This window comes from Saccopteryx leptura, chromosome 3, assembly GCF_036850995.1.
Source record: "Saccopteryx leptura isolate mSacLep1 chromosome 3, mSacLep1_pri_phased_curated, whole genome shotgun sequence".
Lineage (NCBI taxonomy): Eukaryota > Metazoa > Chordata > Mammalia > Chiroptera > Emballonuridae > Saccopteryx > Saccopteryx leptura.
In genome coordinates this window covers 172995740-173008914 of record NC_089505.1, presented here as the reverse complement: position 1 = coordinate 173008914, position 13175 = coordinate 172995740, and the positions used below count along the sequence as shown (strand labels likewise).

The following is a 13175-nucleotide window of genomic DNA, read 5'->3' as shown; positions in this document are numbered from 1 at the left end:
GACAGAGCACATTGATTTCTGTCTGCCAGGCAGCAGGAGAAGGCTGGCTGGGACCTTGGACTGGGCTGGAACATGCGGCATTAGGGCTCAAGAACCTATGTTTGCCAGCTTCTGCCAACTCTGCTGGTTAAGCCAAACACAGCACCCTCCGTGGGGCAGGGTGTTAGGAGGGCCAGGAAGGGCTGTGGTGGGGTGGGGCTAGCCAGGCCCAGGAGTGATAGGCGCAGCCAAAGGGCCGCCCTGGGACAGGACAGGACCTAGAGACAGCAGTAGGGCAGGGCCCTCAGCAGTATGGCCGGGACCCTGGCAGTCTGCTGGAACTTGATAGGACAAACACTACAAGCAAATTGCTACTTGGAGCTGGAACAAAGGAGCAGAGAGGTCACACCCATGAAAACAGCTTTTTTTCCTGAAGGTCGAGATGGAGACTATCTAAAACTGACACTGGGCTGAGCGAGCATGCAGCCTTGTCTGGTCCCTGCGCAGTGTAGTGCAAAGCCCAACAGAAAACTAAGTGTGACTTTCTGTTGTGGACAGGGGTTTCCACCCACCCTCCTGTGAGTCAGATGTCTATTTTTGTTGCTGCTGACGTGAGGTGACAAGTAACGCCACTGGAGGTAGTGAGTGGAGGGATGTCCCCAGTGACAGCTGAGCAAGAGGTGAGCAATGGGGCCTGGGGGCCTCCACAGGAGCCTCCTGATGGGCGTCACAGAACAACATGGCTCTTCTCTCTTCTTTTTTTTGTGAGAGAGAGAGAGAGAGAGAGACAGAAAGAGGGACAGACAGGAAGGGAAAGAGATGAGAAGCATCAATTCTTTGTTGCAGCATCTTAGTTGTTCATTGATTGCTTTCTCATATGTGCCTTGACCAGGGGGTTACAGCAGTCTGAGTGATCCTTTGCTCAAACCAGCGACCTTCGGCTTCAAGCCAGCGACCTTTGGGCTCAAGCCAGTGACCATGGGGTAATGTCTATGATCCTACACTCAAGCCAGCGACCCTGCACTCAAGCTAGTGAGCCTGTGCTCAAGTTGGTGACCTCTACGTTTTGAACCTGGGTCCTCTGCATTCCAGTCTGAACATCTATCCACTGTGCCACTGCCTGGTCAGGCTTCTCTCTTTTTAAAAAATTTTATATTATTTTTAATTTTTTAAGTGAAATGCAGGGAGGCAGAGAGACTCCCACATGTGCCCTGCCTGGGATCCACCCAGCAACCCCACTAGAGGGTGATGCTCTGTTGCTTAGCAACTAGAGCCTTTTTTTTTTTTTTTTTTTTCTTTCATTTTTCTGAAGCTGGAAACAGGGAGAGACAGTCAGACAGACTCCCGCATGCGCCCGACCGGGATCCACCCGGCACGCCCACCAGGGGCGATGCTCTGCCCACCAGGGGGCGATGCTCTGCCCATCCTGGGCGTCGCCATGTTGCGACCAGAGCCACTCTAGCGCCTGAGGCAGAGGCCACAGAGCCATCCCCAGCGCCCGGGCCATCTTTGCTCCAATGGAGCCTTGGCTGCGGGAGGGGAAGAGAGAGACAGAGAGGAAAGCGCGGCGGAGGGGTGGAGAAGCAAATGGGCGCTTCTCCTGTGTGCCCTGGCCGGGAATCGAACCGGGGTCCTCCGCACGCTAGGCCGACGCTCTACCGCTGAGCCAACCGGCCAGGGATTTTTTTTTTTTTTTTTTTTTTTTTTAGCACCTGAGGTGGAGGCCATGGAGCCATCCTTAGCACCCAGGGCCAACTTGCTCCAATCAAGTCATGGCTGCAAAAGGGGGAGAGAGAGAGAGAGAACGGGGAGGGGTGGAGAAGCAGATGGTCCCTTCCCCTGACCAGGAATCAAACCCAGGACAACCACATGCTAGGCTGATGATGTTCTACCACTGAGCCAACTGGCCAGGGCCACACAGTTCTTCTCTCTGCGACCCAACTGGACATCTGTAAGCACAATGCATCCACAGGCCTCCAAATCAGCACTGCCAGGCAGCAGGATAAACCACTCTTAGGACATGGGGGACAAGAAAATTCTGGTTTAAGATTAATTAATGCAACCCCAGGGCTTCCTGTGCCCCTTGTCCTCCAGCTCTGACCATGCTGGACAGGGCCGGGTCTGGGGCCTGGCCCCCATTGGAACCAGTTTCATCCTTGAGAATCACACTGCTAACTGCTTTGATTCTTTTTATTTTATTTTATTTTTTTTTGGTATTTTTCTGAAGCTGGAAACGGGGAGAGACAGTCAGACAGACTTCCGCATGCGCCCGACCGGGATCCACCCGGCACGCCCACCAGGGGGCGATGCTCTGCCCCTCCGGGGCGTCGCTCTGCCGCGACCAGAGCCACTCTAGCGCCTGGGGCAGAGGCCAAAGAGCCATCCCCAGCGCCTGGGCCATCTTTGCTCCAATGGAGCCTTGCTGCAGGAGGGGAAGAGAGAGACAGAAAGGAAGGAGGGGGGGGTGGAGAAGCAAATGGGCGCTTCTCCTGTGTGCCCTGGCCGGGAATCGAACCCGGGTCCCCCGCACGCCAGGCCGACGCTCTACCACTGAGCCAACCGGCCAGGGCCTGCTTTGATTCTTAATGGCTTCACCTCAAGTGATTCTGGGAGGGAGAGGGGGAGGGTCAGGGAAGGCAAACCCCACGTAGATGGGGTGGGGGTGCTACACGGAGCTCAGCTGGGAGAGAGGGCAGGCAGGTGTGCTCTGGGGGAGAGGGCAGTGGGACCTAGCCTGGAAGAGAGGGAGTTAGCAATCCAGGATGAGGTGGGGAAGGCTCTGAACTCCATTGCCCTCCCATCCAGAAATGAGAGACGATGGACAAGCCTGTGCACCAGAGCCTTAGAAAGATGTGAAGACCCACCTGGAATCAGCCTCAGTGATCCCAGGAGCCATTCTCACCTCCCTTCCGGTTCCTGCCCTGCTCTGACCTGCCCCAGCGTTCCTGGTGCTGACCGACTCTGTGATTCCCACTGTCCATGCTTGATGGCATGCCGTTATGTCCTCTGTCCTGGTGGTCCAGGTAGGTCCTGAGGTGGGGTCCACATGTGCCTCTCTTTCCATCTGCCACAGGCTGCTCCTTTAACACAGGGCTCACCAACCTGGAGGATGGACCAAGGGCACCAGAGCTCACCGGCAGCTCCTGGGCTCCCCAGGTGCTAAGGGGATGCCAGGGAGGTTCCCTGATGCGTCCCTTTCTTGTCTGCCAGCAGGTGGCAGGCACCTGTGCACGTGGTTCCTGTCTTGTCATAGCAGCAGAGGAAACATGGGTGACATCGAACATCACAAACAAAACAGAGCCAGTCACCGGCAACCAGGAGTTGTGGTGTCCAGTAATTTCCAGGTTTATCAGTCTTCCCACAGGAGGTCTTCAGGATGAGGTGATTTTTATTCATCCCATGCCCTCATTTTTTTTCTTCCTTATAAGGTGTGGAAGTAAATGTGTAACTTTCTCAAAGTGCTGAGGATGCTAGCTCTGCCCCAAGCTGGATCTGTGGGCTGCTAGGCAGGGAGGCGGCACCTGCAGCAGGCCCAGCAGGCCCCCGCCCACAGGAGGTCTTTCCTGGTGGTGAGGAGGCCCAGCCGGTGCAGCCACAGCCACACTCAGAGAGATGCCTGCACCCCCCTTGGGAAAGGCTCCACATGGCAAGGAGGGGTGTGTCACGGTTGACATTCTGGGAGCTCACTTCTCAGACAGGAAGACATGGAGAAACATTCTCTTAATATTTTCCCTGCTGAATTTCAAACACTTCCACTGACTTTAAAGGGCACTCTCCTAAGTCTCAAAGGCTTCTGTTTGCTTATTTGAAGTTGATTTTAAGCTATTGGGCTCTGAAGCTAGCAAGCTTGCAAAGTCCTGTGAAAGCAACTGCTGTTGGTGGAACGGGCTCAGCCAATGCCGTCCCTGAGCCTGTGGGAGTCTGCCCAGATGCAGGCCACTGGCACAGCAATGCGGCCTCAGTGAGTCAGCATGAGCTCTTCCCGCAGTGATGGTCTGCAGGCAGCAGTTCTGCCTCCCCGAGTGTCCCAGCCTCTGGGCTAAGCATTATACACTTCCTAACAGATACAGAGACTCCAGGGCACATGGTGTTAGAGGGGCTTTCTCCTCTTGGGTACCTGCTGGCCCGGGGCTGTCAGACCTGTTTGGTAACTGAAGCATGAGCAGGAGTGACACGTGTCACCTCTACGCACCCCGACTTCAGGAACCACTACACTGGCTGCCACATTTCCCAGCCCTGCTGCCCCTGACATCAGAGGTCAGCGAGCATTTCTCATCCAGGGCCAGAACAGAAATAACAGTATTTAAGGCTCCTTGGGTCACACGATCTCTGTCACAACTATGTGGCTCTTCTGCTGGGGCCTGAAAACAGCTACGGACCGGTATCGATGAGCACGTCTAGCTGGGACGCCTTGGCCTGAAGGTGTGTTGATGTCTGAGAAGAGGGCACTGTGGTGCCCATGAGAGACATGCTGTACGGTGAGCAGCAAGCCTGAGCCTCGGGGGCTGCTTGTCGTCACAGCACAGCGTGGCTCCCAGGGACCGACCGGGAAGTTCCAAGGCTACCAGCACTCACTGGACAGCTCCTCAGGCAGTCTGGTGATGACTCTGGTCACCTGTTTGGTTTCTTACTTGATTTATGAAAGAACGACTCTAAGATGTTAAGTTATCATTTCCTAATTAGCTCCAATGACTGCTATAAACACGAAACTGGATTTTTAAAAGGACAGTTGGCTTAGATAGCCTCTCTCACTTCCTCTCCCCTAACAACCCTCCCACCCCCAGTGGAAAGGGGATGTGTAGGTACTCTGTTACTCATGAGGGACTAAGCTGACCCTCTGACCTCTCCAAATGGCAGAGGAAAATAATTCATAGGGTGCAAATGTGAGCGGGTGGGTCATTCGAAGCTCAGCTCCACCACACAGCCCTGGGAGCTCACAGATGGACACTTGTCAGCTGTGCCGCCCTGCTGAGCTCAGGGAGCGAGTATCAGGGGGTAAGCTTGCAGCATTTCCAATATCATGTTGTTTTATGTGGAAGGCCATTCACTACTCAGTGAGACAGACACAGTTCCATGCCCGCCTGCCTGAGAATAAATGGAATAGGTATGAACTTCCATGCAGAGCCAGGAAGCCCAGGGGTGTAGCCACCATGCACAGTGACAAAGGCAGTGTACTGGTGATAAATGTAGAGAAAACGGCCTGTAGGCCAGAGATAATGAGGGAATTAAACTGAGTGATGCAGAGGTGATCAGGAACCACAGGAGCACAGAGGGAGATAAACATTGCAGACAGCTGGAAAGGGGGACAGAGGTTTCCACGGGGGCGGGGGTGTGTGGAGGGAGAAGGAAGGGATGAGAGCAGAGAGTGGGAGGCATGAACAGCCTGGGCAAATGAGTCAGACACCACAGCCTTGGTCTGGGGTGAACCCGAGCCAGAATCAGACCAGTGTGGGGACACAGACCGCATGGATGTGCACAGGGACTGGTAGGAGAGCTGCAGACAATCTGGGGCTAAGGGGCAGAGTCTGTCTGGAGGTGGCAGGGAATCTCCAAAAGCATCTCTGGAACATTAAGCTAACGCAGATGAATTCCCAGTCAGGAGTTGGGGGTGTGGTCTCCGTGAGGAATCAGAGAAGCCCGAACCTGGCAGGAAGGGTGCCACATGGGAAGAGACCCTAGGCTGTGATTTGCACGTGCAGTTCCACAGGATCCAGCACCCGGACAGTTATGTTGGGGCCAGGTGACCAGTTCTTGCTGATTAGAGTAGACGGCTCATCTCATCTCGAGGCTGAAGCAGTTATATGCCCCTCTCTACGGTGGAGGCCTTGTGCTGAAGATGGCAGCTACGAGAGGATGTAGGTGGGACCCTAATCCTTGCTTAAGCACATCACCCAGGACAGCCCCCAGACCCCTGCCCAAGTGCAGGCCAAATGTTCACTACCCTGGGGTCCGGAGTTGTTCTTATTGCACGTGACCTCCATCACCTTGACAATTACAGTCAGAGAAAAGGTTTGGAATCGGAGCTCAGCCAGACCCTGACTAGGTGGCAGCAGTGACAGGGAACGTGGAGTCTGGACTGGCCTGTCTCAGGCTCAGGGACATGCAAGAAGACGGAGTGAAGGAGGGAGGGAGGTTTGAGAGCGAGGAGCACGCTGCTCTATGATGTACAGGGAAGCTGAGGCCCTGTCCGTGTGGGGCTGTCAGGTATTCAAGAATCTGCAGTTCAGGAAAGACCTCAAGGGCAGAACTAATACGGATTGGTGCTTGGCTGCTGGTTGAAAGAGAACCGCATGGGAGAGCAAGCAAAGGGTGGTGGGGAGGTACTGACGTTCCAGTGAGTGTCAGAGGACGTGGCGCTGGCGGAGGGGTAAGGAAAGTGCCCAGAACCAGCTGAAGGCTCCAGAAGCAAAGGCAGGAGACAGGTGCAGGAAAGGAGTCATGAACAGTGTCCAGTGCTGATGAGATGTCAGGGAGGAGAACAATGGTGCAAGGACACTGGACACGGGGCTCTGGTGTGACGTTGGCCAGCTGGTTTTTGGCAGCAGGGGTGAGGGCAGAGGTAGGACTTCAGAGGACAATTTAACAAGTTGATGTGTGTTGGTGGCAGGGGGAAGACAGCTGGGCTTCCAGCAGAGGCACTGGGAGGAGACAATGCAGATGGGAGAAGGGGCGACTCCGTGCCCATGGCACCCTCCAGGAGGGACCAGCGTGCTGAACCAAGTCTGGGCCTGAAGGAGTGAGGCACATTTCTTTAGTACCAGGGAACTGTTGCCCCTCCGGCCTGAACATGAGAACAAGGCCCGTGAAGCAGAGCTGCTCTTGACTCTAGGTCACGCAGCATCCCTGCACACAGGCCTGACTGACACAGCACGGCCATCCTCCCTCTTGGACTCAGGTCCACTGATAGGGTGGCCCTTGGATCGGGATGTGTAAAGGCCTCCTAGGGGGCATGGCACACATCATGCAGGAGTCCATGCAATGGGGGTGATGACCATGCCTACAGCCATGCTCTGGCCTCAAGAGAGTTCCTTGCATTGTGGTCTCTGGTACCCTACACAGGTCCTGCATGGAGGGACGTTTCAGCTCTGTGAAAGCCTGTAGTCACCTCCCTCTGGAGCCCAGGGAAGAAATGTCCTAGGCTGACTGACCTATCCTGCAGGGCCCCAGGATTCTCCTGGTCTTGCACTGAAGTCCTGGGTGCACCACGCCATGGAACGCCCTCCATGACTCAGCCTGGGTTCAGTTAGGACCTGTGCACAGCCTGGAAGGGAGACGGGCTGTGCCAGCTCTGAGACAGGCCGGGGAGTCTCTACTTGGCAGAACCACTCATGGGGGTTGGAGGCTCTAAGGTCCACAGGACCAGGCCACACTCCAGACCAATCATATCAGTGGCCGGAAATGCTGTCCAGTCTCTTCTCCTAAAGTCTCAGTTTCCCTATCTGTTACACAGAGCAAGGTCAGCACCTCCCAGCTGTCAGGGTGAAGTGAGCATGGCCAGGGCATGCTAAGGGGAATCAGGCAGCCAAATTTGTTGAGTCTTCTGGGTGATGATGGCTGCAGTGTGTCCCAGGTGGGTCCTCAGGATCTCTCTCGTGGTGTATGCAGGGGGCCAGGGGGCCGCCCCATACAACCTGGCACTAGGGACAGACAGCAAGCACTGCTAGTCCAAGTCAACATCAGCCCACGGGGAGGCTAACTAAGCCCAGGTGTCGATGACAGGACCTGTGACTGCAGGCAGCCATGGCCCCACCCACCCCTGACCCATCACCAGCCCTCCAGAACCTTCAGCTTGCACTCCAGCAGACAGCCATGACCAGACAGATGAGGCGCCCAGAGCCCAGAGTCAGATCTGACATCTTGGGGCTCATGGTTTGTTCCCTGATCCTCAGTGCTGCAGAAAGAACCGCTACAGACAACAATGACATGTCGCCTGAGGAGGGGCCACCCTGTGTCTGCTCACTTCCCCCTGACAGCAAGCCAGCAGGGGTACCGCCACTGCTCCATTTAACAAGCAAGAAAACTGAGGCTCCTGAAGAGACGGGGCAGCTTTTCTGGGTTATGAGGTGCAAGGACAGTGTTGAACTTGGCCTTTTTTTTTTTTTTTAGGTGAAAGGAAGGGAGATAGAGTGACAGACTCCTTGCATGCACCCCGACTGGCAACCCCATCGGGAACTGATCCTTGAGTACTGAGCTATTTTTAGTGCCTGTGGCTAAAGGGCTCCAATGGAGCTATCCTCAGTGCCCAGAGCTACGCCCAAACCAATTGAGCCACTGGCTGCCGGAGAGGTAGAGGGAGAGAAGGGTGAGAAGGCGGGGGTGAGAAGCAAATGGTCATTTTCCCTGTGTTCCCTTACCAGGAATCAAACCCAGGACATCCACATGTGGGGCTAACACTCTATCCACTGAGCCACTGGCCAAGGCTGAACTTGGCTCTTAATGGCACCTCCATAGGCTTGGCAAGGTTCGACAACTCTCCCAGGTGACACAGCTCATTGAGCAGGGGACTCTGCCTCATACAGCACTGTGTAGACCTGCCTGTCCCAGACCTGCCTTCACAGAGCGTCAGCCACTCTCTGAGGGACGGGCGGGCATTTCCTGCTCCTTCTCCTTTAGCCTGAGGTGAACCCTGAACATTTAACAGAAGAGCAATGGTTAAGTGAGATCACTCCCTGGACTCAGGTCCATACCACCCCTGCTGGAGCCAGGGGAGGGGGGCTGTGAGATGAGCTCTGAGACTCACAGGTCCAGGCTTCGTTTTCCTCATCTGCAAACAAGAATAATTAGTGCTGCTGGTTCTTCCTAGGGCGAGGTGTGCTGCACAGTGGAGGGAGCCCTGGCCGGAGTAGGGGGAGCCACAGCCACAGAGAGGGGTGCCGCTGCCCAAGCAGGAGGTGCACCAGTAAGCTCTCGGGGGTTTGCCTCACTGCTTGCTGCGGCTAGGACCCCAGGCATCCGGTCACAGCAACATTTTAGACCCATTTCTATAGAAACCACAACCCCCGTACATATTTCCATTTTAAAGGAACGCAAAAGCGAGCTAGAAAGTGTGGTGACATTGAGGAGCCCTCAGCCACTGGGGGGCTCCCTCGGCCATGCGGCTACTATATCTGTTCTGTGTGTGGCCAGCAGTGTGGGCGCCCTTGCTCATCATTTGGTCCGTGTTCCTCCACAGGGTTTTAGACTCAAGTCCATTAAACAGCAGCAGGATCATCTCATGTTGGGCAGCCCTCTCTGATCTGCAGTCCCCGGCACACGGGTCCCATCAGAGCCTGTCTCTGGACCCAGCTGGAGCTGCTTAGTGAGGCTCACCTGCCAGCCTGGCAGGGAGCAGGGACACATGAACCTGCCAGGTCCCCTTCTGCCCCCAAGCAGGCAGCCCAGCCAGGGCTGGCAGGCCGCACTCAGAACTTCCTGAAGCACACCGTGCCATGTTCAACAGAGTTCAGTAACCACCACAATAATTGTCAGTGACAACAGCCACCCTTGTGCCCCAAAAGAAAACTTGCTGGAACCCACGACCTGAGGCCTCACAGAATCTCTGCCCTCCTGGCCTGGGAAACCCTGGTGTGCAGGCCAAGGGTACATATGAGGAGACAGGGTTAGTCTGGGCCTTGTCATCACAAGTGCCAGAGATTCATCCTGTTGGTGAGGACATTCTCTGTCCCAGCTTGGAGCCTAGGGGTGACAGGGGGCTGGCTAGACACTTGCTGGGGCTGTCATCACCCCATGCCCCTGGGCAGTGAGGAGTCTAGTGCTTCTGCTCAGCCTGCCCAGGGGCCATCCCCACAATGCCAGCCTGGCACATGGAGGAGGCCTCTGTTTGTGCAGGAAAGCATGCCTGCAACCATGCTGGATTTTTCCACACACGTGATCACAAACCTCTGACCTCCAGCCGCACAACTCCAGGACTAGGTCCCCCTCCCAGAGCCAGTCCTGCCTGGTGGGGAGGGGGGTTCGTGAGACACTGGCCACGTGGGACCTGCTGCCCTGGGTGAATCCCTGTGTGATACATGAGGCCAACAAAGCACCACAGACCAGGCAGTATTGTATTGGCGGAAGAGAGGGACCAGTCTCAGGGCAGCCCGACCACAGGCAGCACACTGGGCCTGGGGACCAGCGGGGGCAGCTCATCCCTGACTCCCTGCTGCTCAGCATCACCCCTGACTTTCCCCAGTAACTGAATTAAACTGGGATGGGGAGACAGGTGGAAACTGCTCTGCTTGACCTCTGGCCCTTTGTGATGACCGTCAGAAAAGTCCAGAGCCTGGCCACAACTTTTGCTTCAAGTTAAACTGATGGAAAATGGGTCTCAGGGTCCCACTCATCTCTAAAACAAGCGGATTCAGCACTTACATCTTTGTGGGGCAAAGCGGGGCACAAGTTTTTTTTAAAGTGTCTCCCTTGGCCCTGGCCGGTTGGCTCAGCGGTAGAGCGTCGGCCTGGCGTGCGGGGGACCCGGGTTCAATTCCCGGCCAGGGCACATAGGAGAAGCACCCATTTGCTTCTCCACCACCCCCCCTTCCTCTCTGTCTCTCTCTTCCCCTCCCGCAGCCGAGGCTCCAATGGAGCAAAGATGGCCCGGGCGCTGGGGATGGCTCCTTGGCCTCTGCCCCAGGCACTAGAGTGGCTCTGGTCGCGGCAGAGCAATGCCCCGGAAGGGCAGAGCATCGCCCCCTGGTGGGTAGAGCGTCGCCCCTGGTGGGCATGCCGGGTGGATCCCAGTCGGGCGCATGCGGGAGTATGTCTGACTGTCTCTTCCCGTTTCCAGCTTCAGAAAAAAAAAAAAAAAAAAAAATAAAAGTGTCTCCCTTCTACCAGGGGGGCTGCCTAAAGTAAACCGGACTGTAGAACCCAGGCCTGCTAACATCCACGGGCCCTGCTTGTTTCTAGAACTCCTAGAGACATAGAGTGGGGAGAGCTCTAGATATAGTACCTACAAGTGCCAGGATGCAGAGAACAGATACCCTGGTAGCCCTGGCTGGCTAATTGAAAATAAGGTCCCCTGCTTCCCCTCATCCCCTCCCCTCTCCTTTATTTTCCTAGGGAAGTGGAACCAATACCATATCTAGAAACAAAAGCAACCCACATGAATTACAAAAGTACTACACGATACAGTCATTTCCGGTTCTGATCTCTGTCCTTTTCCGTCTTTGTTGAAAGGGAAAGGAGTTGGCAAGTGTTAAAGACACGCTAAAAACATCCTAGCACTAAACCAAGATATTCTCCCTGACACCATCGCACAGCTCAAATGCAAACCAAGACAGATAATGCAATTCCTGGTTGTTGAGTTGCAGACCACCGAAAAGCACCTCACCAAATGCTGGGAGTATCAGTCACATGTTTAGCCTGTTAAAAGACAGGGACACACCCCTACCAAGGCTTAGGGCAGCCCCTGGGAAGGGAATCACAATTGACCCCAGAGGATGTGCTGCTGCCTTGGCCTCCATGCTAGTTCAGGAGATGGATGCTGAGCTCCCAGCTGAGAATGGAGCCCCCAGGCCCAGCGAGGGATGCCCAGCACCTCCGGGGCCATGCCCCAAGGATGTTACCTGGGAGGGAGCGCAGCAGGACAGAGGGGCCAGGTCCCCGATCCTGGGCACAGCCCGGGGGTCACTGGAGCTGATCAGGACTGGGGCACTAATCTCCATGGAGTGCCTGTGGCCAGCAGCCGGTGAGGACCTGTGAGTCACACTGAAAGCGGTGAAGGAGTGGCGTTTCTTGGTGCTCTTCTTGCCCTCCACACGCTGCTGAAAGCCACTGACAGCCCCTGCGCTGCTTAACATGGAACCTGGGGCCACAGTGGCCACTGTGCTGGGGTCCGGTGGCAACGCGGCAGGGCAGCCAGACACTGCAGCTGGGCAGAGCTTGTCCATCTCGATAAGCTGCTTGGCGGAGTCATTGAGCTGAGTGAGAGAGGCGAGAGTGGCTTAGGTCAGTAATTCTGAGCTCTCCAAGTTGGCATTCACATTTAAAAATGAACAATATGGCCCTGTCTGGTTGGCTTAGCAGTACAGCATTGGCCCAGCATGTGGATATCCTGGGTTTGATTCCCAGTCAGGGCACACAGGAGAAGCATCATCTACTTCTCCATCCTTCCCTCTTTTCTCTCTCTCTTCCTCTCCTGCAGCCACAGCTCGAATGGTTTGAGCAAGTTGACCCCGGGTGCTGAGGATGGCTCCCTGGCCTTACCTCAGGCTCTAAGAACAGCTTGGTTGTTGAACAATGGAGCAGCAGCCCTCGATGGGCAGAGCATTGTTCCCTAGTAGGCTTAATGAGAGGATTGCAGTCAGGGCACATGTGGAAGTCTTTCTCTCTGCCTCCTCACCTCTCACTTAAAAAAAAAAAGTCTGACCAGGCGGTGGCGCAGTGGATAGCATGTAGGACTGGGAAGCAGAGGACCCAAGTTCAAAACCCTGAGGTCGCCACCTTGAGCACGGGCTCATCTGGTTTGAGCACAGCTCACCAGCTTGAACCCAAGGTTGCTGGCTTGAGCAAGGGGTCACTCCGTCTGCTGTAGCCCCACGGTCAAGGCACATATGAGAAAGCAATCAATGAACAACTAAAGAACCGCAACAAAGAATTGATGCTTCTCATCTCTCTCCCTTCCTGTCTGTCTGACTTCCCTCTCTCTGTCTCTCTCTCTCTGTCACACACACACAAAAAAGTTATAAAACGGTCAGATCTCTCTAATTGGGCATCCAGTATGTACCGTGCAGGACAAGACACGGACCAGGCTGGAGTGCCGCCTGCAGACTTTACTGACAGGGTGTCTACAGCCGCTGTGCTTTTCCAGGGCCGGCTGCCAGGTCTGCCCCAGTGAGCCCAGGCTTCCCTGGCCTGTCCATTTCCGGGGATCAGAAAGAGGAACAAAGGATGCCTGGCCTCATCTGACACCACGGCAACATGGTCCCGACCTGCCTTGCACAGCGTGGCCACTCCGGTAGGGGAATTCAAAGTAGATGACCAGAACATGCTTTCTGACCATGGGTGAGGGCGGGTGGCAGGACAGTCCAGCTGGGTGAATAGAAGCCACAGACATCCTTTCCAGGAACAGCCTGCACTTAGGCCATCGAGACCCAGAGCTGACCCAACCTTGGTCCTGAAGGGTCAGTACTACACTATTTCCAGCAACTTAGCAAGGACTTGGGGGTAAAACTCCTTCCCTACTCTCCCACCTTCTCCACAAAATAGTGGTC

General features: G+C 55.3%; 1 protein-coding gene across 3 annotated transcripts in view; it reads right to left on the bottom strand.

The window, feature by feature from the left end:
• The window catches only part of SH3RF3 (SH3 domain containing ring finger 3), a 191463-nt gene that overhangs the window by 54027 nt on the left and 124261 nt on the right, over positions 1–13175 (bottom strand). For 2 of the 3 annotated variants that reach the window (XM_066376894.1, XM_066376893.1), the window contains one exon: positions 11529–11882. The exons of the other annotated variant lie outside the window; for it this stretch is intronic. In XM_066376894.1, coding sequence (XP_066232991.1) covers positions 11529–11882 — 354 coding nt within the window. The remainder of the gene's footprint in view (positions 1–11528; positions 11883–13175) is intronic. 3 annotated transcript variants of the gene reach the window in all.